This window comes from Phalacrocorax carbo, chromosome 2 (assembly GCF_963921805.1).
Source record: "Phalacrocorax carbo chromosome 2, bPhaCar2.1, whole genome shotgun sequence".
Taxonomy (NCBI): domain Eukaryota; kingdom Metazoa; phylum Chordata; class Aves; order Suliformes; family Phalacrocoracidae; genus Phalacrocorax; species Phalacrocorax carbo.
Window position 1 is genome coordinate 132,375,217 of NC_087514.1, and position 21,804 is coordinate 132,397,020.

The 21,804-nt window shown below is 40.3% G+C and overlaps 1 protein-coding gene across 4 annotated transcripts; it reads right to left on the reverse strand.

Moving 5' to 3' along the window:
• Positions 1-351: 351 nt before the first annotated feature.
• Positions 352-16,482, reverse strand: CCDC126 (coiled-coil domain containing 126). 4 transcript variants are annotated; one of them, XM_064444426.1, is made up of 4 exons: positions 16,418-16,482; positions 5,426-5,563; positions 4,393-4,796; positions 352-1,971 (listed from the first exon to the last, which is right to left on the reverse strand). In XM_064444426.1, the coding sequence occupies exons 3-4, from the start codon at positions 4,628-4,630 to the stop codon at positions 1,790-1,792; spliced, it is 420 nt and encodes a 139-aa protein (XP_064300496.1). In that variant the 5' UTR covers positions 4,631-4,796; positions 5,426-5,563; positions 16,418-16,482; the 3' UTR covers positions 352-1,789. The 4 variants fall into 4 exon arrangements, with proteins under 4 accessions (XP_064300496.1, XP_064300498.1, XP_064300495.1 ...); XM_064444428.1 differs by having other exon boundaries at positions 5,426-5,558; positions 16,418-16,439; XM_064444425.1 differs by lacking the exon at positions 16,418-16,482 and adding an exon at positions 11,979-12,720.
• Between the last annotated feature and the right edge of the window lie 5,322 nt (positions 16,483-21,804).

Genomic DNA, 21,804 nt, shown 5'->3' on the forward strand with positions numbered 1-21,804 from the left:
ACAGATAGAAAAACTTATCTTTGCATTGTCAACAGAGACTTGCAGATTCAAAAGAAGTTATGCATCTGTCTTCACTCTTAAAGATTGAAATCTTCACCATTAAAGATCTAAACCAGTAATTTTATTTTCATTTCTTTCTCCCCTCTCCTCTAACTTGAGGGAAGTTTCAGAGCATTAGAATTTCAAGAACAAAAGGATTCAGTGATTGAGCAGGAAGAATACCAGAGAGGCTACTACTAAGCTTCAGACACATGCAATTTTCCAAACCAGAAATACCCAGAGTATATGTACCAAGAATTACAAGACTGTAAAAAAAGAAAAAAAAGAAAAAAGAACAGGAGCCTTTACAAGTACAATTAAAAATTTATTTTTCTCTTTCTGCATTGAAGTGAGTACAGGTTTACACACATGACAGAAAAAAAAAATCATCTGGATACTAAGGTTGTAAGTGTATTTTTCCTTTATAACAGTCCAGAATATCAGCAGAGAAATAGAAGAAAAGAAAAAACACTTAACTTTGGACGGTATATCATCCAGCACCTCCGGTTTCACTGGTGGGTTTTTTTCCTTAATTCCTTAGACCAGCCCCACCCACCCCCAAAAAACCCACTCACAGCACACTTTCGGCAAAAGTCCCTGAACATACCCCTCCCTTCCCTCCCCAAACATTCAGTACATTTTAAAAAATAGGCTCAGTGGCACTTTAATATGACTTCAGTAACATTTTGAAATACAGTGCATCCCCACTGCAATTCACTTTGCTGTAAGGCTAACTTAGGCATAAGGCAAACATTACCTTAGCTCTCAAATATTCCATGATAAGACACCCTTAGCACATATATCTGTGTTAAATGCAGAGATGCCTTGTTTCCCTTCATTGCTTTTCCTCCTGATCAAAAAAGCAATTCAGGGAGATGGTGTGCTATACTCATCACAAATTACAAGGTACTAAAAAGTTAAAAAGAAACAGCAATGAATAAAAATAAACAGTATTCACATATCCAAAACTTATTTCCATCACTTAAATTATCTGCAATTACAAAATACATACACTTAAATATCTTTGTAAGAAATAATCATCTAACATATCACAGATTACAGCTTACTTTTGATAATCTAACTGCCCTAACTCTGGCATAAAGATACACCTGGACAGTGTTACTACCTAGGATGTTTTCCTATTATAATTAATTTTCTTAAATATACAGTAAATTCTCTCTAGCTATTCTGACAGATAGTGCAAATAAAGACATTCTTTGGGTCACAATTTTAAAATATTACTGCCAATGCTATCCTTAATTTAAGATCATTTTAGTAAATAAGTAGCAAAATATTATAAGTATACGCATTTTCTAACATCTGTTTAACAATGCGTTTTCCTCAGTTACCTCAGCTTAACGCAGATCACAAAAAATGAGTAAGCTACAACACTGCTCACCTATCCAAAAGATATGTTATATTTATGCTTAAATAAATATATTTAGAAACCTACCTATAAGTTCCCCATCGCCTTCCATTTATTGTTATTACCCAATGGCATACTACATCAAATCATATCAAAATACCTTTAAAGACAACAAAGATCACTTCAGAAGTACTGCTCAAAGGCAATGAAATAATGTTTTGAGAACCTATGGACATGTGTTAGGCGTATAGAGATCCAGCACATTGTATAATAGAATAGTTTATGCTTTTTAGAGTCAGCTACTGCTTTGCCCTAGCCAGAGATAAAAAGCTTATCTTAAATATTACCTATCACAGATGTAGCAACACAAAGTGGCCCTGTTTGCTATCTAATGTTGCTTGCTGGTTTTACACGTTTATTTGAAGTTACTGGCACCTGATTGCTAGTTCCATTAGTAGTATTTGTTGCTGAGCCATTGACAACGATGTAATCAACTTTGTTTTCCAATTTCACAAGGCGTTGTAAGATGTCATCCAGAAGAACAGCAATTGTTCTCTTAAGGTCAGCTGAAGACAATGGAAAAAACAAATTAGGTTTTATTATTTACCATGTGTGGAAAAGAACCACTATTTCAACGTATTCACATCTTAAGACTGGCTATCCTTCCTACTGTATTTTTAGGGAAAGAATGCAGATTAGTATAGAACTATAAAATTAAACAGCTGCATTATTTTTCTTTAATACCATTTCTTTGTTATTTTAGGCAAGGAAGATCCCACCATAACAATGAACTGTGAATGAAGCCAATTAACTATTCAAGTGTGAGAACAAAAAGACTAGTTGGAGCATTAGACTAGTGACTATGTGAAGGCAATATTTCAAATTTCATCCAGACAACAGTACTGGAATACCCAGCTATGACACCTTTTAGCCCTGGACAGCAACAAATATATTTAAATACTTTCCAACATTAAAAAAGGTACTTAATAGCTTTCCTCTAAACAGATCTATCCCACAGAAACATTGCTATGAGAAAGTATCTTTACACTTCCTACATAAGCTATAAAGCAGGAAAAAATTCCATATATTTAGGCCTGTATTGATTGAAAACAAGAGAAAGGACAGTAAAAAAATTCCCATGTCCTGGAGCACAAAAACAGTAACAGACCTTTCAACAAAACTAATTACACTGTTGTCAATGTTCGTATCACTATCTTCTCTCAAATTTGGAAAAAATGAACGCGCTTATGAGGTTTTACAAGGTGTTAAGGTCCCTCCAACACACACAGATGCAGACACACACAGACACTCTCTCTCTCCCCACCCTCCAATCAGTTCTTACCTAACCAGAAAAATGGGGGAGGAAAGAGTAACTCTGATAAAATGAAAACACTAGTAATAATTAAAAAAAAAAACACAACACACCAACCACCTCAGGTCAGTCCCTCCCTCTAAAATTAACTAGTTGTTTAATAATGTCATCCTTGGGGGGGGGGGGGGGGGGAGGCAGAAATTGCTTTACAATTCAAGCCAGAGCAGGGTCTGCTGTCAATGGCACATTGTGGGTCATGTACTCTATAGTATCATTCCATGCTCAACAGTCTGAGGGAAGGAATTGTCTACTCAAGTTGTAACTCTGATGATCAGCTGTAGATCAAGAGCTCACTTAATTTTATTAAACTTCAGACAAAACCTCAGAAGGCAAATCTCATCTGGAAATACACTGTAAGAGTGATAGAGCAGTAGAAAGCTGCAGTACACAAGGGTTTTTTAAAACAAATTACACAGAAAAGTAATTACACAGTAAAGGCAGGAAATCCTTGAAGGCAAAAAAAAAAAAAAAAAAGGGAGTCAAGGAAAAGGGGGAGAAAAGAAAAAGTTGTCTCTTACTGTGGTAAAAATGTTAACTTAATGAATGAAAGAATTAAAGGCTAAGACGTTTTGATACTGTCCTCCTCTTGGGTTGCTTCCTGCTCACCCTGTCATCACAGACTTGCCTCCTTGCTCCTGAGCATCAGCGAAGAGTTCAGACACATTTTTACTGTTTGTACTCTTACCAAGTGCCTGTAAAGGGCATCCTACAATGGGTAGAGCCCATCCTTTCAAGGACTCCTTAAGAAGGGGATCAAAGTACATTAATATAAATCTTCACATAGATATATATTTTTTTTACATATTTCTTTTTAAGCCTTGTACTACCCTTATCTTCACGGATACACTTTTCCCTCATGACAGAACACAGGTACTTTCTTCAAACCTAATCCCTAAGGGATTAACTACAGTTTATTGCAGCCTTCCCTCAAGAGAAGCTATGAAGGACCAAAGAGTTAAAATTATTAAGACATTTTTACAGCTTTGCTAAGAAGATTTCAAAACTACAGTCTCAAACCTATCTTTTCTGTATTTCAGAAGACAGGCACAGGCTTTACTAATACACTGCCAGTGAGCTTTTTCATCAAGTTAACGGGTAAATCAGACAGAGAGACACGATGCAAGTATCAAAGCTCTAGAGACAACAGACCTTCTTTATCTCTAATGGCTACTTCTAAAGGAAGGGGAGATCCTGCTAAATTCATAATTGCCTTGCAGTCTCAAGACCACAAACTCAACTAGTAGGTTGTTTTCTGATGCTTTTTTACTACTTAAATAGAAGAAAGTCAAAGAAATAAGAACAGAAAGTTAGCAATCAGGCACAAGAAGAATCTGGAATGTTGAAGTGACGTAATCTAAAACTTCGTACCCAAATCAAGCATATTAGTCCTGTAAGCAACAGCAGTCATATACCTGGAGATATCTAAGAAATTCCTGGAAAACAAAAATCTCATGTCTCAAGCTTGATTTTATACCACATCTCAATCTTCAACTTCACTGAATAAACTAAAATCAAAGCAGTTAATACAGAGATGTTTTTCTCTTAAAAAAAGTGTAACTCATCTTTTTCCTGAAAACTGTAATTTGAGGAACTAGTATGGTTTTTTCCCTCTTACCATATCCTGCCATAGAGGCTCCACCGCCACCATTCATTAAATTTTTATTTTCTTCTGCCAGTGCTTTGACATATCTTTTACTTAGATCTAGTATCTGTCCACGCAGCTCGGCACTACTTTGTCGTCTTGGATACTGGAAAGTGTAGCGTAGCAACATCAAACCCCAAATAATTCCGAAAACTAGTAAAAACATACTCAGTTTCTGGGACATATTTTTTCTTGAAAATGTTAGAAACATTTCTGATGAAGGCCACAGGTGTGTCTTAATTTCAGAATAAGTAATTGAACTTGGCTTTGTAAAATTGTATCACATATTAAATAAAAATAAGATTTCTATGAAGTGAAAAATTTTCTGTCTGTATCGTCTTGAATACATCTTCTCATGTTTTGGTTGGTCTTGATTCCTGAAATTTGCAAAATATCACATGGTTATTCAAAACTGCTACAGTTCTTGAGATCAAGGACAAATATCAGTTTCCAAATGCGATGTCATTGCATAACCTAGCAAATAGTGGTGGATTTATATCTGCTTAGAAGTGCAGTCATCTTTCTGTCTCCTCTCTTCCTCTTATTTTTACCAATTTTTATTCTCCAAAAATCAAAACTTCTATGCTTCTACAAATCACCTTAAGTATCTTAAATACCGTAATTTGAACTGACATCAAACCAAATGCATTTAAAACAAAATGCAATATCTAGAAGAGACTTGTGAAACACTTATACACAACATTTTGATGAGTTATACACATTTACCTACACACAACAAAAAGGTCTTGTGAAATTATTCACTTGATTCTTATTCCTCACTTAGAAGCACACAGCAAGTATGAGCAGATAAAATACAGAACAAAGATTTTTGGTTGGTTAGTTGGTTTGAAGTTGGGCATCATCCTCTTCTGGTTTTGTATAGCATTAAGATTTTTTTGAATGTTTGTCTTTGTGTCTTGCTAATAAAGAAAGAAATAAAACCAAAATGAACTGACACGTTGTACCCACTTTAGCATTCTACTACCACTTTAAAAAAAAGTCTTACCATAGCAGGCAATTCTGATCCCTCAATAGATTAAGGCTTCAGGAAAAAAACAAATGGTAGGAAAGCTTCAGCAGTTAAACAGCAAGTGTCCAGACAGTTTGAAGCAATGTAAGCCAGACATCTTCAGGGAGCTCTGTACTGGGGAGAAAAAAAATTAAATAAAACAACATGCAGGACTAGAGAGACCTTCATTTTCATGTGGAGTTGTTGAAGTTGAGGGCTTCAATCCACATGCTTTTAAAACAGAAATACATTTTTAAACTGAACTTGAAGCAATTCTTAGGGAAAAACATAGAATCCATTTCCATTTTATTATAAATGCATACACTTGAATGCCCAATAACTGATTTCAACATACTTTTTTAAAAAGTCGTGGTAAAAATCTCACTGAAACGCTTCCCTCCTCTTGTGTCATAAGACAGTGACAGCAGATGTTTCAGATTCATCATATATATATACACATACATATATTTACATATGTATCATTCTCTTCTTCATTTTTCCCCCTCAAACACATCCGATCTTTTCAGTCTCTTTACATGTATATGCCTCCTTGTATTTCTCATTTTTCAGCCACCTCTGAAACTTCTCCAATTATTCAATACTTTTTGAGAGGGAGTTTCTATTATTTAACATAATCTGGATAAAGCTGCTCATTTTACATAATAGCTGTTTTCCTTGTTATTCCCATTCTTCCCCACACGGTACCTGACACGAGCACTTTTCAGACTGAAGTTACACATTTAAGAGAGTTCCCAACAAGACTTTATATCATGGGACGTAGGTTTCTGTTTTTATTAGAATTTGAGACTGAATTTCTTATCCTGCTAAGCAGTCATCTAAACTTAACTCTGCCTCCACAGTATTTTTCATTGCCTCTGCTGACCAGTTCAACTGTCCTTACACCGACGCACCACAGTCTGCTGCAAACACAAGTGTCACTGCCAGCAGGGTTCTGAGTTGTGCTTGCTGCTTACCCTTCACTTCGCTCTTCAGAGAAGCCTCTCAATAGGCAGGCCAACGTGACTCATTAAAGAGGCAAATTTTCAAAGTGCTCTAAAATCAACATGCATATCTAAATTATTCTGGAAACGATCAACCCAAGGCAGGGGCAATATCAGGTCTTGGACACCCAAGTTCCTGTAAAGTAACAAATTCATATGTGTAAAATGCCCTACAGTAACAGCCAGTACATAAAACCTTACTTTTGATGTTGGGTGACTGATGTAAGTGGCAATTGCAAGTCATTGAATGAGGGAGGAATAGCTTATTTCACCTTATCTGTGGGATATGACAATGCATATGGAGAGATAGCCAACATGCAATAATTTGAAATCCCACTGTAAATTCAGTGGGGTGTACTTTGTTCAAAGAATGTGCTTATTCCCCAAAAACCTGTTTTTAAGACACAAGTTTGTCTTAAATATGTAAGAGAGAAAACAATAAAAACATATATTCTACAGTGTCGGCATGAATATTTGGAATTGTGTGGTTAAAGATTTCCTGAAACAGATCGTCCCTAAACATTAGCTAACCAAACCTTCTTTTCCCTAGCTCTCTGCCAAATCCATGGCTCCGCACTCAGACTTTAAAGCATAAACTGCACCTACATCATTATGCATCTACATAATCCCTGAATAGTATCAAATGTGACAGAAAGCATTTACATATGAGGTCCAGGAACAGGGTATTCACATGATGGCTCAAAAGACCAAACAGTATCTCTCAGGGAGAGACCACAAGTTTCAACCCCCATTCCCAAAAGTCTACATTTTAAATTATTAAAAAAATATTGTCTGAAAATAACAGATAGCTCCTGCAGAATTTAAATTAAGTTCATCTCTCCACAGATCTCCAACCATATCTCATCCTGAAGCATTTAGACAATATCACTACAGAGCACTGGAGTGGAAATAACTCTGCCATCACACTGTACATAAGACCACAAGCCAGGGTAAGAGTCCTAGCCAAGAGGAACAGATTGAATAAACTCCCGCCAAGGAGCAGTAGGAATTGCAGACTGGGTCTTTGCCATGTATGTTTGACTGAGAGTACACACGCTGACTACTAACGGAAACCAAGGACTTAACCTGCTGGGCAAATGGCATAACACCCAAATACTGACACTGGGCAAAGGAACTGGGAGTAAGGTGTACCAAAATGAAGGGAACTATTTGTACTTGTCACTTTTCCTGTGCATTTTTAAAGGCCGTTCCCCCCATAATGAATTCCAGTGTAACTTCAAAGCTCTGGAGATTTGGTCTCCTCTTTCTTCCTGAAGCACGCGCTTCCAGTGACACGTAACACACTCCCTGCAAGTCCCTGTCAAGTTCACAGTGTGGAGTAACAACAACAACAAAAAAGGCAACTTAATATCCATGTGATTTGCAAGTAGGAATAAAGGATATCGAAGCAGCAGGTGTACATATTAGGAAGAAAATAGCACAATAAGTAAAATGGATGTATTAGAATATTCTTTTACCTCTTGTTGCCTTGAAGGTTCAGCACTTCTCTACGTGAACATTATAGTTCAAACAAAACTTGTCCTCACAATGGCCCTTTGTTTTCAGTGATTCAGAGGTAATACCCCGTGAGATAACAGCATACATGTAAGAAGGAACACTGTCTCTGGTCATCTTTCTTATCCTTCATTCTCTCAACTCCTCCTTACCCACAACTCCCTGAGTGGGGGTAAAAGGAAGCTGAGACTTCCTTCTTCACACTGACTTAGCCTGGGTAGGAACCCAGGCTTACCACTCTCCCAACTGCAGGTGAAGGGCTTTTATGGCAATGGAGATCAAAGCACTGCTGAGAGCAACAGGAAAAAAGTGCACATCAGAGCTATGCCTCATTGGAATCCCTACCATCCCTAAGCATAGAGACTGAGACAAAAGGAAGACAACCATGAAGATGAGGGAGTACAGCCAGGCCAAAATATAAAAATCTGAGGAGGGAAAGGGAAAAAAGCCACAACAACCCAAACCAACCCCACCAAAAAAAAAAAAAACCACACCCACCCCCCCAAAAAAAAAGCCAAACCCAACCCCAAAAGCCCCAAACCAACCCAAATCAAACAAACAAAAACCTTGACCTGACTGTGCAGACAAAATGGCAATCCAAGAAGAGAGTATATTCCAGATAATCCTTTCACTAGGCAGCCTGCAGTGACTGATTCAAGTGGCAATTTTTCAAAGTTCTTCAAAATCAACATGCACATCTAAATTGTTCTGAAAATGACCAGCCCAAGCCAGGGGCAACATTTGAACTTGGAACTACAAGCAATTCCTGAACAGAGGATCTAAGACTAGGTTTGCCTTTCACAGACGTATAAAGAGTTTGATTTTCTTCACTGTTGCCACTCCTGGTTTCCAAGAAATGTATTGCTAAAGTCTGCCAGTGTGGATTTAACATTGTCCAGTGGTACCACAACAAACACACATACATCTGGCAATGAAAGCAATGAACTAGGGCACTCATCCTCTCCAAAATAAAATCATGTCTCTATCCTCTGTGTTCCAACACCACTCATATATAAATTATATCGAGTGCATGAATCAAAAGGAACAGGGGCCAAAGAAAAAGCATCAGAAAATCCATTACACGTTCTGTAATAAAGCAAAGTTCTAGTATCTCTGATGCTACTTAACTAAAGAGTAGCATTGGACTTCAGTGTGAATACTGACCCTTCTCCATGGAAACCAGCCCACACTTATAAAAGATCATACTTGAATTTCATTGCAAAGTCTTCCTCAGATTCTGCTTTACTTATTCCCAGCAAAATCCAGAGATTATATTCATATACAACACAAAATAAATGCAACAATCTAAGGCAAAGGAATGCCTCATACACCCTCTGAAACAATCTCAGGGTATCATGAAAACAAGGCATACACAAATCCTTAAAAGGTTACAACACACCTTACAGCACTGTCAGTTCCGCTAGCCTGTCAGCTCATCAAAGACTGGTACATACTCCTCATCATTTTTCTAGTCCAAGAGATCCCAGCCTTCCTAAATCACTCGAAGTGGTAATCAGCATCAGCAGGGCAAATTTAAAACTGTGCTGCAGAGATGGTGTGCACCTTCTAGTTTTGAAAAACGTACAGGACAGGTGAAGATGATTATTAAAGTGCGCAAAAGAAAGCAGCAAGCCCATCAGGTGGTTTTGGTACTTATTAGTAAACAGCTTGAGCAAAAAAATAACAAAACACAGTCAACAAGAGGTAAAGAATAGAGAAAACTGAAGCCTGAGAATCCCATTCTGTTCTAGGATCAGAAAGACTTCAAGGATAAAGCCAAGAAAAATGCACTGAAAATAGCATTCTTAACATACAGTCCAATAAAGTTACCTTTTTTGTTATATATTTTGAAAGACAGAATGCCAAATACTGAGGGAGTAGTTCCTCAGTGATACCCTACAGACCTATATAAGCGTCTAATGAACTATTAAACTATTAAATTAAGAAAGTAGCCTTGATAAATGGGAATTTTACTCAATCTATTACTTAATACCATAATATTTATCTGTTCCTCACTGCCAGATTATGATCAACAATATGACATAGTAAACTCAAAAGCAAGTCTGGCTTTGCCACCAATTATTAACTGTATAAACACAAGAGAGTAAAAAAAATGCCAGATATAGTCATAGGAGACTGCATCCAACTACAAACAGAAGAAGGGGGAAAAAAAATGTAACAGAACAGACAACAGACAGAAATTAGGACAGTAGAAAGAAAAGCTGACCTCAATAATGACTATAAAATAATTGTCCAGTACAAAATTAGAATTTATTACAACCTCAGTGGGAGTGAAACAAGTTTATGAAATTAAGGATTTTAAATTAACATACTAAAATTATGTCTATATGAGAAATTTCTATTATATTCACAGCAGCAAACATCTCTCAGTACAGTGAGGGTACTGTATTAGTAAAATAAGCTGTGCTGTAAACAGGCATGATGATACCTCACTGCAATAGCCAACAAACATTTCAGGAAGACAAAAATCACAGGCCATTACAGACTACCAGTAAATGTTTCCAGTTATATCAGCTCTATCCTATTAGTTTTCTTTTTTTGCATCTATTTAGAGTGTGCTCCCCAGCCTATTTACCTCTGTGACCTCCAGAACCTTACCTTTTTCTGATTTTCCAACAGAAAACTTTGAGCCTCATGGTCACTCAGCTGACAGGCATTGCGCTGACCATTCTGAGGGCAGACAGGCTAGTTCTGTGTTATTTGGAAACCTATCGACACAGTCGCTGTGCAACAACGAATACGGGAAGTCTGAAGAATGACTGACACACACACAAAAAGCATTGAACATATTCACTAATTTGAAACAAGGACAATGAAATAAGCACCTAGAAGCCCAGGAGCTATATGCCGAGACTTTCTGGAACACCGAAAATGATGATTGCATTCTGGTAATTTGCGGTCTTAGATGGCTACTGGATTGGCAGTAGAAGAATCTGCATGAGGTGCAAGCTGACAAACAGGTGCCCAAAGAAGTTAGGGGTATCCTGTTACACAGGACCATTGCTCCTGGCCATACACAGAAACTTCAGTTCTCTGTTCCTACACATAACACAAACGCCCTGTAACAAATCATCCTACCCATATCACTCATATTTAAAACTGGTGCCCAAGGAAGAATCACATTCCTCATATTCTTAAGAGCACATGAATTCTTGGAAAGATGTCAATAAAACCATATTCCTGTACTGGCACATCCATACTGGTGACTTTTGCAGACCAACACTGCCCTTTGATTCCCAGGTTGATTAATCAGGTTCAGACAGCTGCATAGCACCATAAAAGAGAACAATATTCTACTTGGAAGCAAACAATTAATGGTAATGTGTGTCCCCAGACAGGTTAAACCATGTTTGAGCTGGTCTTTGATGAGATCAACCCTCAACATGTTAAGTATTCCTATTATTGTTGCTGTAAAATTTGGTCAACAGCAAAGTATCACCAGCAGAAAAGGAAGAGAAGGATACCCCATGGACAAAACCTCAGCAATGCCTGACAAAACAGATCCCATCAAAATGCTATGCCTGTGTACTGATGAGACTTGAGGGTCTTTCAAGACTGCATCATAGATCAGTTGATAGAAAACATACATTAATACCTGCTAGGCTCAAGTGAAAAGAACACTATACAACATGCTGCCATCTTAAGAATAGGTAAGATGGCGTATTTCTGGAAAAAAAACCAAAAAGGCTACACTATAAGTTATGGAGGCTGCTGTACTGCAGGTGTTAGCAGTTCTGTACCACTTTTGGAATTCACCGCCAAAGGAGTCTGCCTAGTGCTTGGTGTCTTTTCCAGGATATCTATCTTTATACCTTCTCCCACAGCATATGTTCCTTCATTCCCTGCCTCTGCATGCCCCAGACTTGCAATTACCAAGGAAGACTGGGGGAGGGGAATCATCCCTTTGCCTTATTGCTACCTGTTTTTCGGAGAATACCTTTAACAGATATTCCAAGTTAAATCATTGAAAGACAAGAGTTTTAAGGGAATAGCAAAAATGGGTAAGTACATACCAAGAATACCTATTCTTCTACAGTGCTGCAACAAAGAAAGAAGAAAAATCTCCTTGTGTGCTCCAGCCAGTCCCTGTCTCTCAATGCAGCCAAAGGATATCTAGGACAACAAAAGTCACAGCTCACCAAGCAGGCAGATATTGTCGCTGCTGAGACTACCTCAAACATATCTTAAACCAGGAAGAGTTTTACCTCCTACAGGCTTCTAAAAACAGCACACAACTATTTTGTTTGCTAGCTAGACTTCAAGTTGAAAGCAAAAACATATTGCTTTAGACTTGAAACCCACGCATCAAGTTTACAGTGTCTCTGGTATAAAATCATCTGAGTGCCCAAACACTAGATTACCTTTTGTATTTCAGTATTTTAGAAATACTGTTGACTTGTTTCTATTTTGAATGCATGTAATCCTAATTGCATTGTTTTTATTTTATACTTTCTGCCAACAAATGTTTTTACTGTGCGTTATGTCTAAGGAATCTGCTGAAGTACTTTTTGGTACATATTAAAGCATCCTGACTTTTTTTTCAGTGCCCCCTCCCCCCTTTATTTTGCCTACTACTGTCAGTGAATGCTTTTAAAATAAACCAACTATTTAAAAACAGAAATTCTTTGTTCCTTGCCTGTGGGCAGTCAGCCAAGATTCAAGATTTTGAGAGGGGAAATGACTTGGCAAGGGTTGTAAAGAAAATTCAAGAAAGCACATATCAATGGGGACAGTATATTATACTTGTTGAAGTTCCCCTCCTCCCACTGGGTCCATCTAGGCCTCAAAACCTTTCTACATCTCTGTATCAGCTTCTTAAAAAAAAAAATCTCAGCTTCATTCTGCTTGGGACACTGTGTTATTTCTTTATGCTGTATTGCTGCTTTATTCAGGTTGCAGTAAGACCCTTGCTCTTAAGAACTACCATTATGACAGAGCATGAGGTACCTTCTTAGCATCTCATTTCCTGATAAGATTGCCATTTTTTTCATAGCAGTTGAGCACTAGGCTGTCAAGTACTCCCTTGCAACATCCTAACTAGCACCCCTACTCCCTTGTGAAATTTCACAGCTGTGTTTGCACCACTCTTCCCAAAGCCCCTCTGACTCCAAAACTTCCTTCTGAGATGATGTTTGGCTGATTTTAGCTAGTATTACAGACAGCCACACCTGCAAGATCATGAATATAGGCTACTGAGAAGAGAGGGATTTTCACTGAACATTTTAAAGAGAACTAAAAGGAAGGGGGTTGTGTCATTAAAGAGAACTAGAAGGGGAGGGGGGAGTCAGCTAACAAATTCATGGCTGCAATGGTAGGGAGGCTGCCACCGGTCACACATGTACACACAGTGCAGCATTCACACAAACACTGTTCCCAAAGAACAGTAACAAAAAAAAGGCTTGTACCACTGGGGAGAGAGGAAGAATTTAACTTGCCTGGTTTTATTTCCATAAAGCTGCAGAATTCAGACTGACTACGGATGTGTGCAAGGTGTCCACCGAGAGTACCTTTCAGTGATAAAACTACAATACTGACCAGGCCTCAGATTCACACTCCCTCCCAGGAAGCTGATCCAGTTGAAGATTTTAGAGAAATAGCACTGGAGGCAATGTTAAAGTCAAGTAAGTTGTTCTCTTCCACAGTTTTTATTATTTTGAGATGGACTTGTCAGTTTATCTTAGCATAGCAAGGGTTATAACAGTCAGTATTTAATCATAGCACCACAGTGGTGTGCACTGCAAAATATTTTATTGTTAAAATTAAGTAGAAAGTACCCAGAAACTTAACTGGATTATACATATCATGATAGCCTCTTATTTCTTCATTATTAGAGAAGAAACCAATTTCAGCAGAGGAAGTTTTTAAGTCCTCTTGTCTAGGCCCTGTTTTACATAGGCAGAGTACACATTTAGTTCTGAGCAATCTGAAATTTATCTTTCAAATTACACAGGCAAATAGTAATATAAATAATTTTTTGTAAAGTTGACAAGAATAAAAAAATTTAGGAGACTATTAATAATGCTCAGTTGAGGAGACCCAGCCCACCTAATGGCACAAGTTTTCAATCACAAGTGAGAGCGCTTGTCAAATAATATCACATAAAGTATATTTTAGCAGTAAATTTGTACCAGCACAGATCACATTCAAGTGACAGAGCTCCACAGTTTTTTCTTTTTGACAGCTACTGGAAACAGTTTAATGGCTATTTTTGACACTTACTAGTCTTCAGATATGTTAACTACATGGCCAACATTTTAAGCTGACATCATGCATTTATTTACTTACAGTTTGGGCAAGATGCAAGAACTAGTGCCCTTAACTATTCTTGGAATAGGTACAAGTGATCATGAATGCAGGGGAAATATTTTACTTTTAGCAGTTAAATGATGTCCAATCCCCAAGCTAAATGACAATACGTGGTTAGCTAATACCATTACCTCCTTCAGGAATTTAAAAGCCAAAAGCAGAGACTGCAAAAGCTTTCAGAAAAAAAAAAAAAAAGACAGAAAGTAGCTTTATTTCCAACCGTAAAAGCTTTAGGAAAAAGACCTATTTACTAGACCAAAAGAATTCCAGCATAATTGCTTAATCTTCTGCAGTTCTCAAGTACTTGAAGTGAATTATTAAACAATTTTATATTGTAACACATGAAATAAAAAAAAAAAAAAAGAGGCCAGAATATTTTAGGCTTTATACACATGGGTATCTCCAGCAGTCAAAACGGGAAAAAGGTAGCAACAAGTTTCCACATTTGACCTAAAACCACAATCACTCCTCTCCTGACACTAGAGCAAGATGCTACTTAAAATATGTTATCATCTTTATATTGCCTCCTTTCTTTGATATTCTCATGAGAGTGAAACAGCAATTCATGACACTTGCTCCAATATAAACACTGCATTACAACTAGAACAAATCACATGTATGCTTAGCTATTATGTTCAGCATGTTCACATTCTGAAAATAAAAAGTCACAATTCCTACAAAGCTCACTTTCCACAGCAAAAAACTGCCCCTCCCAATTCACTCACTGAGGGAGCAAAACAACAACAACAAAAAAACCCTAGCTGTTAACCTGATCTAAACTGCACTAAAGAAATTACAACATGTCATAGGACAGAATGAAAATTCACTCTGCTTTGCTTTGTGGCACACAAACACATAAATTACACTGCATTCTACTTGACAGTATCTTTTAGAGGACAAGATCACTTAACCTAATTTATGGGATGCTACCATGCTAGATTAGGAAACTGAAAAGAAAGTTTATTAACAATGAATGATTAAAGTAGCTACAGAAATAAGGTAGATGTAATAGTATGTTGTAAAGATTTACAGAAATAAATTTAATGGAAGATTAAAAATGGAGTTAAAGTATCATCAGATGTTTCATATAAAAGCAATTTTATTATATTGTAATAAGGAAGCATTATTCCACAGCTCTTGCTGTCAGGAAGTTCCATATTTTATAACCTCCTAAAATTAGAACAAATGTTTTACCCGTTATTTTTTTAACGCAAACTTGTTAGTGCCAGAAGATTACTTTACCTAACATTATTAGGGATCTTGCCTTTGCTTGAGTGTGAATTAAACAAACATTTTTTCTTCTTCCTTCTAAGCTCCATCGCATCACTGTAAACGTGTTTTACCTCTCAAAGTTAGGTCCCTACAGTACAAGAAAGACGTCGATCTTGCAGAGTCACCGCAGTCATAGATTATGACAGGAAGGCCACTGCAAATGAGCAAGGAAACCAGAAAACCCTCATCTGCTTCCCTGCTTCCTCACCACCCAAGGACATGGTACGACAGCCCTGCGTAAGCGGTCACCCACCCGAAGGGGAACGCTTCGCCGCGGCGGGCGGCAGAGCACCCCGCGCCCGAGCACCTGGAAGAGGGGCCCTGCCGTAACGCCGCCCGCAGCACCGAAGGGCCGCGCTGACACCGGCACCCCCGGCCCGCAGCTGCAGAGCAGGAGAGTGACCGACCCGCCCGCAGCACCGGGCGCCCCGCAGCCCAGCGGCGCCGCCCGCCGCGGAAGGACAAACGGGGCAAGGCGGTAAAGCCGCCAGAGGCACAAGCGCCGGCGGGGAGGCAGAGCACGGCCGAAGCCAGGAGGAAGATAAACCCGTCCCGAAGCAGGGGGCAAGCCTGATGGGAAGAAGACGGTGGGGCGCTCCGGCAAGACGAAAGCCCGGCTTTGCCCGGCAGCCGCGGCGGGACTGCGGCCACCCGGCTGACCGCCTCGCCACCCCGGGCCGAGCCGGGCGCTTCCCCCCCCGCCGCCCGGCGGGGCCGACCCGTCTCCCCTCAGGGGCTTCCGGGCCGCCCCCACCCTCACGCCGCTCCCGTTCATCCGCAGGCCCTTCCTCGCCCCTTGTTGTGCCCCGCTCCGTTCCGCCGCGGGAGGAGGCAGCAGCCCCTCGGCGAGACCCCCCCAGCACCCCCGCGCTACCTCCGCTCCCGGCCAGCACCGCCTTACAACCGCCGCTTCCGCCGCGCGCCACCCGAGGCCCCGCCCCGGCCGAGAGGGCTGCCGCAAGCGCTGTGCGGGGCGCATGTGCGGCCGAGCGCCTGCTCCCCGCCCCCCCGCTCCCGCCCGTTGGGGTGGCGCGAGGGAGAGGCGGGAAGCGGTGTCGGCCCTGAGGGGAACGCGGAGGGCTGTGTGGGGGCTGGGAGGGCTGTGCAGGGGCTGGGAGGGCAGGGCAGGGCATCATCGCACGCCCGTTCTCGAAACACCCTCTGTCGGGCTCCAAATAGGAACCTCCGGGAAAGCTGGGAAGCTGTGTGGCCCCGGCCGTCAGTTCCCACTGATGTCCTCAAGTAAAGATTACCTCCAGAAGTACAAAACCGGGAAAGGTATCTTTTCTGCCCTCTAACGGCGTAAGTCGGTTTTTCACAGTGGCCTCAGGAATGGGTGCTGTCCCTCACGTCCGGTGCAGGGACAGTTTGCCCTCACCCGTACTCTCGTTCCTGCAACGCGCAGCTGCACAAGCCGGACTGTTCGTGGCTCGGACAGTATTTAGACTCCCACCGTGACAGTCCCGTAAATAAAATCCACTGTGGATATAGGACTGTGTTAGCAAGTTACCTCAGAATCTTCCTGCAAGGTGATATTTAAAGGAAGTTGGTATCAGTTACCTCAAGGTGAATGTAAGGGCACTTTCAACAGCTGCACAGTTGCTAGCATTCAGGAGTATCTTGTTCACCCCAGCTCGATCCTTTCAGGATTGTTCCTACCCAGACAAGCTGAGGTATTGGTTACAGGTCAGGTGTTGCAGGTGGGTGTAGGGGAAGGTTCTGTTAGCAATGTTGCATCCTCTGTAAAACAAACACGGTTACAGCGAGCGTTGTCCTGGCAGCTTGCTGATCCCACCACGGCTCCACTTCCCCACCAGTACTCCCACACCTGCACCACACTGCAGTTTTCCCTCCCTTCCAGCACGCATCAGAGGCTACCTGGCTCCTGTCTGGTCTTCAACCTTCTCTGCACGAATGAGATGCAGGGAAAAAATCACAATTTAAATCTGCTGCTTTAATAGAAAAAGGGATGTTGATATAACAGAGGGTTTAGGGGCCTAGACCTATGTAGATAGGCAAAGCTGCTGGCAGGTGGTACCTTGTCAACCGGTGAATCAGTTGCATGTAAAACTTTTCTAATGTCAACAAGTTCACAGTCCCTTATTTCAGAGTCTTGTAAAACATATTTTGGAAAAGTTGGTGGGTTATTTTCTTGTTGGTCTGGAAAATATAGGTGTTCACCTGAGAGTTAATTTGAATTTAAGAAAATTAGGCAATTGTTGAACTGAATAGAAGGCTGTATTCCCACAGAGAATTCAGAAGAAGCTGCATTAAAGGAATGATATATTTATCTGATTATGCAATCCATCCCATGGGCAAAAGTCTTTTGCTAAATTATACAACGTTGAATGAGGATAGGCAAACAAATAAAAACTGAAATATTTGATAAGTAAGCTCTTGAGTGAACAGATTGACTGTATATTGTGCAGCACCAATAAAATTGTTGCTGGAAGTGTTTTCTAAAGCAGAATCAATTCATCAGTTTCTGTGGGTATTTTCTGGTGAAGATTTCCTCTTGAAAAGATAAAAAACAGATGGTCTGAAACGGACTTCACATAACAAACATACTGCAGCTATTTACTGCCATTTATTACTGTACTATTTGCCCAGTGATTAATCCTTTATTTTCACAGACGTGCAGTGAACAGCTGTAATGTCTTTGCAAATATAATTTATACAGTATTTAGAGTTTACTAGGGAGAGAAAGGGAAATCTGTCAATGGTGTAATCATAGGAAGATTTGCTTGCGGAAGTCACAAAATAGTATTAAGAAATCTGTCTCCATTATAAACGTACCCTTGGTTGACAGGATCTCTCAAATATTAATAACGTTCTTAATTCCTTCTTAATTCCGAAGGCCTCGTGCATTTGGTCATCTTTCATGAATGTGCATCTCACATATTATGTGATACTTTTTCCCCTTATCCAAGATGTGTGGTAAAAACTATATCACAAAAGAATATCAAGCACCGTGTTTCTCCCCAGTGACATATGAAAATCAAATCTTCACAGTGTTTACATGGTCCTCATATTTGTGGGTAATAATATTTGCAGGATCATTTAAAGGGACAGATAAAAGCCCAGGATTGCAGGAGTAAAAACTTGCTATACTGCTGTGTTCTGTATTATTTTTCAAAATCCAAAACAGCAAAAATAGGTTGCTGCTGCAACATCATCTTTGTTCCTTTCACATGCCATTCACTATCTGTAGACTGTCCTGACATTAATTTGCATAGCTACTGCTCTGTCCTTTTCAAATATGTATTAAGAATTTCCTCTCTCATTACATGTTTAAACTGCTTAATAGTAACGGCTAGAGAAGGGCACTTGATGAATATGCTTGGTGATCAGAGTACCTGCTGCCTTACTCAACCAGTTAATCCTCTAATCTATGTATGTACCTAAGAATATAATCAACCTTATACTTTCCTTACCACCTATTTTCCTCTCTTCCTGATCCCTCACCAGTAGGTTATTCCCTTTAACTGTAGGGAATGGGCCTGATCTGGGCCCATCTTTCCCCAAAAAGTGCATTTTTCCCCCAAATTGTGAATACCATACACTCACTACTGCATTAAAGCTTAACAGTATATTGCAACAGTATATTAATATTGCTTGAAAAACTCCATAAGGCATGACTGAAGTATGTGTAGTTGTGTCATCTCAGTGTAGCCTTTGGCCATCTCGACCTGTTTTCTGTGTTTGAGCCATCTTCCCTTTAGCAGAGAGGCTCCCAAACACGCAGATCAACTTTGTGGTCTTACCAACTAATCAACAGTGAAAGTTGAAACGTAACGTCAAATAATTATTGTCTTTACACTCCAGGAAACTATGATGAAGTTGTAGAGAACAATGAAGGCAGAAGAGTTACGGAAAAAATGGTGCAGAGAATTTGTAGCTTTCAATTTAAAATGTAAACTTGATTAGACTTTAAAAATACGTATTTGTACCTGTGAGTGCTATTTTTATTTTAAGTTAAATTTTAGGATCACAGCATTGAAAAAGTCCTGCTGGAATAATGCAAACATCTTGAATATGTGCATTAATTTTAGTGTAACTCTCAGGACTTGCAATCACAATGTGGGCTTGTCATGGTTTTAGCTGGGATAGAGTTAATTTTCTTCACTGCAGTGCTGTGCTTTGAACTTAGCATGAAAACAATGTTGAGATAACACACAGATGTTTGGGCTGTTGCTGGGTAGTGCTTGTACTAGTCAAGGACATTTCTAGCTTCCCATGCTCTGCCAGGTGCACAAGAAGCCGGGAGGGGAGGGGGCACAGCTGAGAGAGCGGATTCAAACTGACCAAAGGGATATTCCATATCATGTAATGTCATGCCCAGTATGTTAACTGGGAGGGGCTGGCTGGAGGGGGGAAGGCAGCAATCACGGCTCGGGGACGGGCAGCATCAGTCGGTGGGTGGTGAGCGGCTGTATCGTTTGTGTTTCTGTGGTTTCTTTTTCCTTTTTTTTTTCCCTCCTTTTCCATTTTATTATACTAACATTGTTGTCATTATTATAATAATAATTATCATTATTATTTTATTGTAATTATTAAACTGTGCTTATCTCAACCCACAAGTTCTTTTGCTCTTCCAATTCTCTTCCCCATCCCACAGGGGTGGGGGGGAGTGGGTGAGCGGCTGCGTGGTGTTTAGTTGCCAGCTAAGGCTGAACCACGACAGTCCATTTTGGTGCTCAACATGGGGCACGAAGGGTTTGAGATAATAACAGTTGCTGGTCACAGCATTGATTCATCGGCTCTCAGTATTAGTTTGTCCAGTCTTTACCATGCTGATTGTAAAGTATATGTTAAAAATTGCTGTTGGTTTTTTGTAGTTTGCTGTGCTCTGCAGTGATTAGAGATGTTTTGCCTAGGAGATTTGTTATTAAAACACTGGCCTTGACCATTAGCGGCTATTTAGGTCTTGCATGGAAGCCATTGCTGTACTTCAGCTACCACCTCATGAAGACAATTAGCAATTATGCCTCCTCCTCTGAGAGTTTTTTTATAGAGGAAATACAGAATGGCACCTTAGCTACTATCTCTATCTTATATAATGTCTCCTCCTTCATTACAACAACTTTTCAGCATCTTGAACATCCTTGGGTAGTTAAGATACATCTGTTGGTATTGCTTGGGCAGGCGGTGTCAGTTCTGTCTAAGGTTAATAAGCAAGTTAAGAATATAATCCAAAGATCTGCCCCAAGACTCGATAGCTATGCGTGGCAGGGTATGTGGGATAGTATGGGCAAATGCCTAAGACGGTGGGCACACCTGGTGACGTGGGACTTCACCCCTGAACAAGTGCAGAATCCTGAAAAATCAGTAGAACATTTGGAGAAAGTATGTTGTCACCCTGGCAATTCCAGAGAGATACAAATCACTGCAATGTGCTGGGGCCTGGCTCATGCCTATCGAGCCCTATTTAACACTACTCAGTACCCCCAAGGGGAAGAGAAGGTCTCTGGACCTGAAAAGACAAAGACAAGGAAAGCAACAAGCACTGTGGCCACCCAAACCCCCACGACAGACACTGCAGCTACTCCAACCCCAGTGACAAGTGTTGCAGCTAAACCGGAGGACCAACCAGTGCCAGTATCAGTCGCCCCTATACTCAAGAAGAAATCTTGGCAGAGAAAGTCAATTTGTTTAGAAAGAGATTATGAGGAACCAGAGCCATCACAAGAAGAGGAGGAGGAAGAGGAAGAATGTGTACAAGAAATGGAAACTACCCGATCCCTATCCTTGAGTGAGTTGCAGGATATATGGAAAGATTTCGGGCGTCATTCAGGTGAGTATGTTATCACCTGGCTGCTCCGATGCTGGGATAATCGGACCAGTAGTCTGGAATTAGAGGGGAAGGAAGCCAAACAACTGGGATCCCTCTCTAGGAAAGGGGGCATTGATAAAGTAATTGGAAAAGGAACACAAGCCCTCAGCCTCTGGAGGCGACTCCTGTCCGGAGTGAGAGAAAGGTACCCCTTCAAAGAAGATATTGTATTTCGCCTAGGAAAATGGATGACCATGGAGAAAGGCATCCAGTATCTAAGGGAATATCACCAGAGGAGGAGGTGACACGTGCTGAAGAAGCCCCACTGTATAACAAACTGCCAGAAAATGAGAAGCAATACGCCCTGTTCACTGATGGGTCCTGTCGCCTTGTGGGAAAGCACCGGAGATGGAAGGTTGCTATATGGAGTCCTAAACGACAAGTAGCAGAAACTGCTGAAGGAGAAGGTGAGTCAAGCCAGTTTGCAG

Coding starts and splice junctions, on each gene's coding strand:
- CCDC126 (XM_064444426.1), bottom strand. CDS start 4,630: ATGTTTCTAACATTTTCAAGAAAAAATATGTCCCAGAAACTGAGTATG. Junction 1,972..4,392: donor AGCCTCTATGGCAGGATATG/GTAAGAGGGAAA, acceptor CATTGTCTTCAG/CTGACCTTAAGAGAACAATT.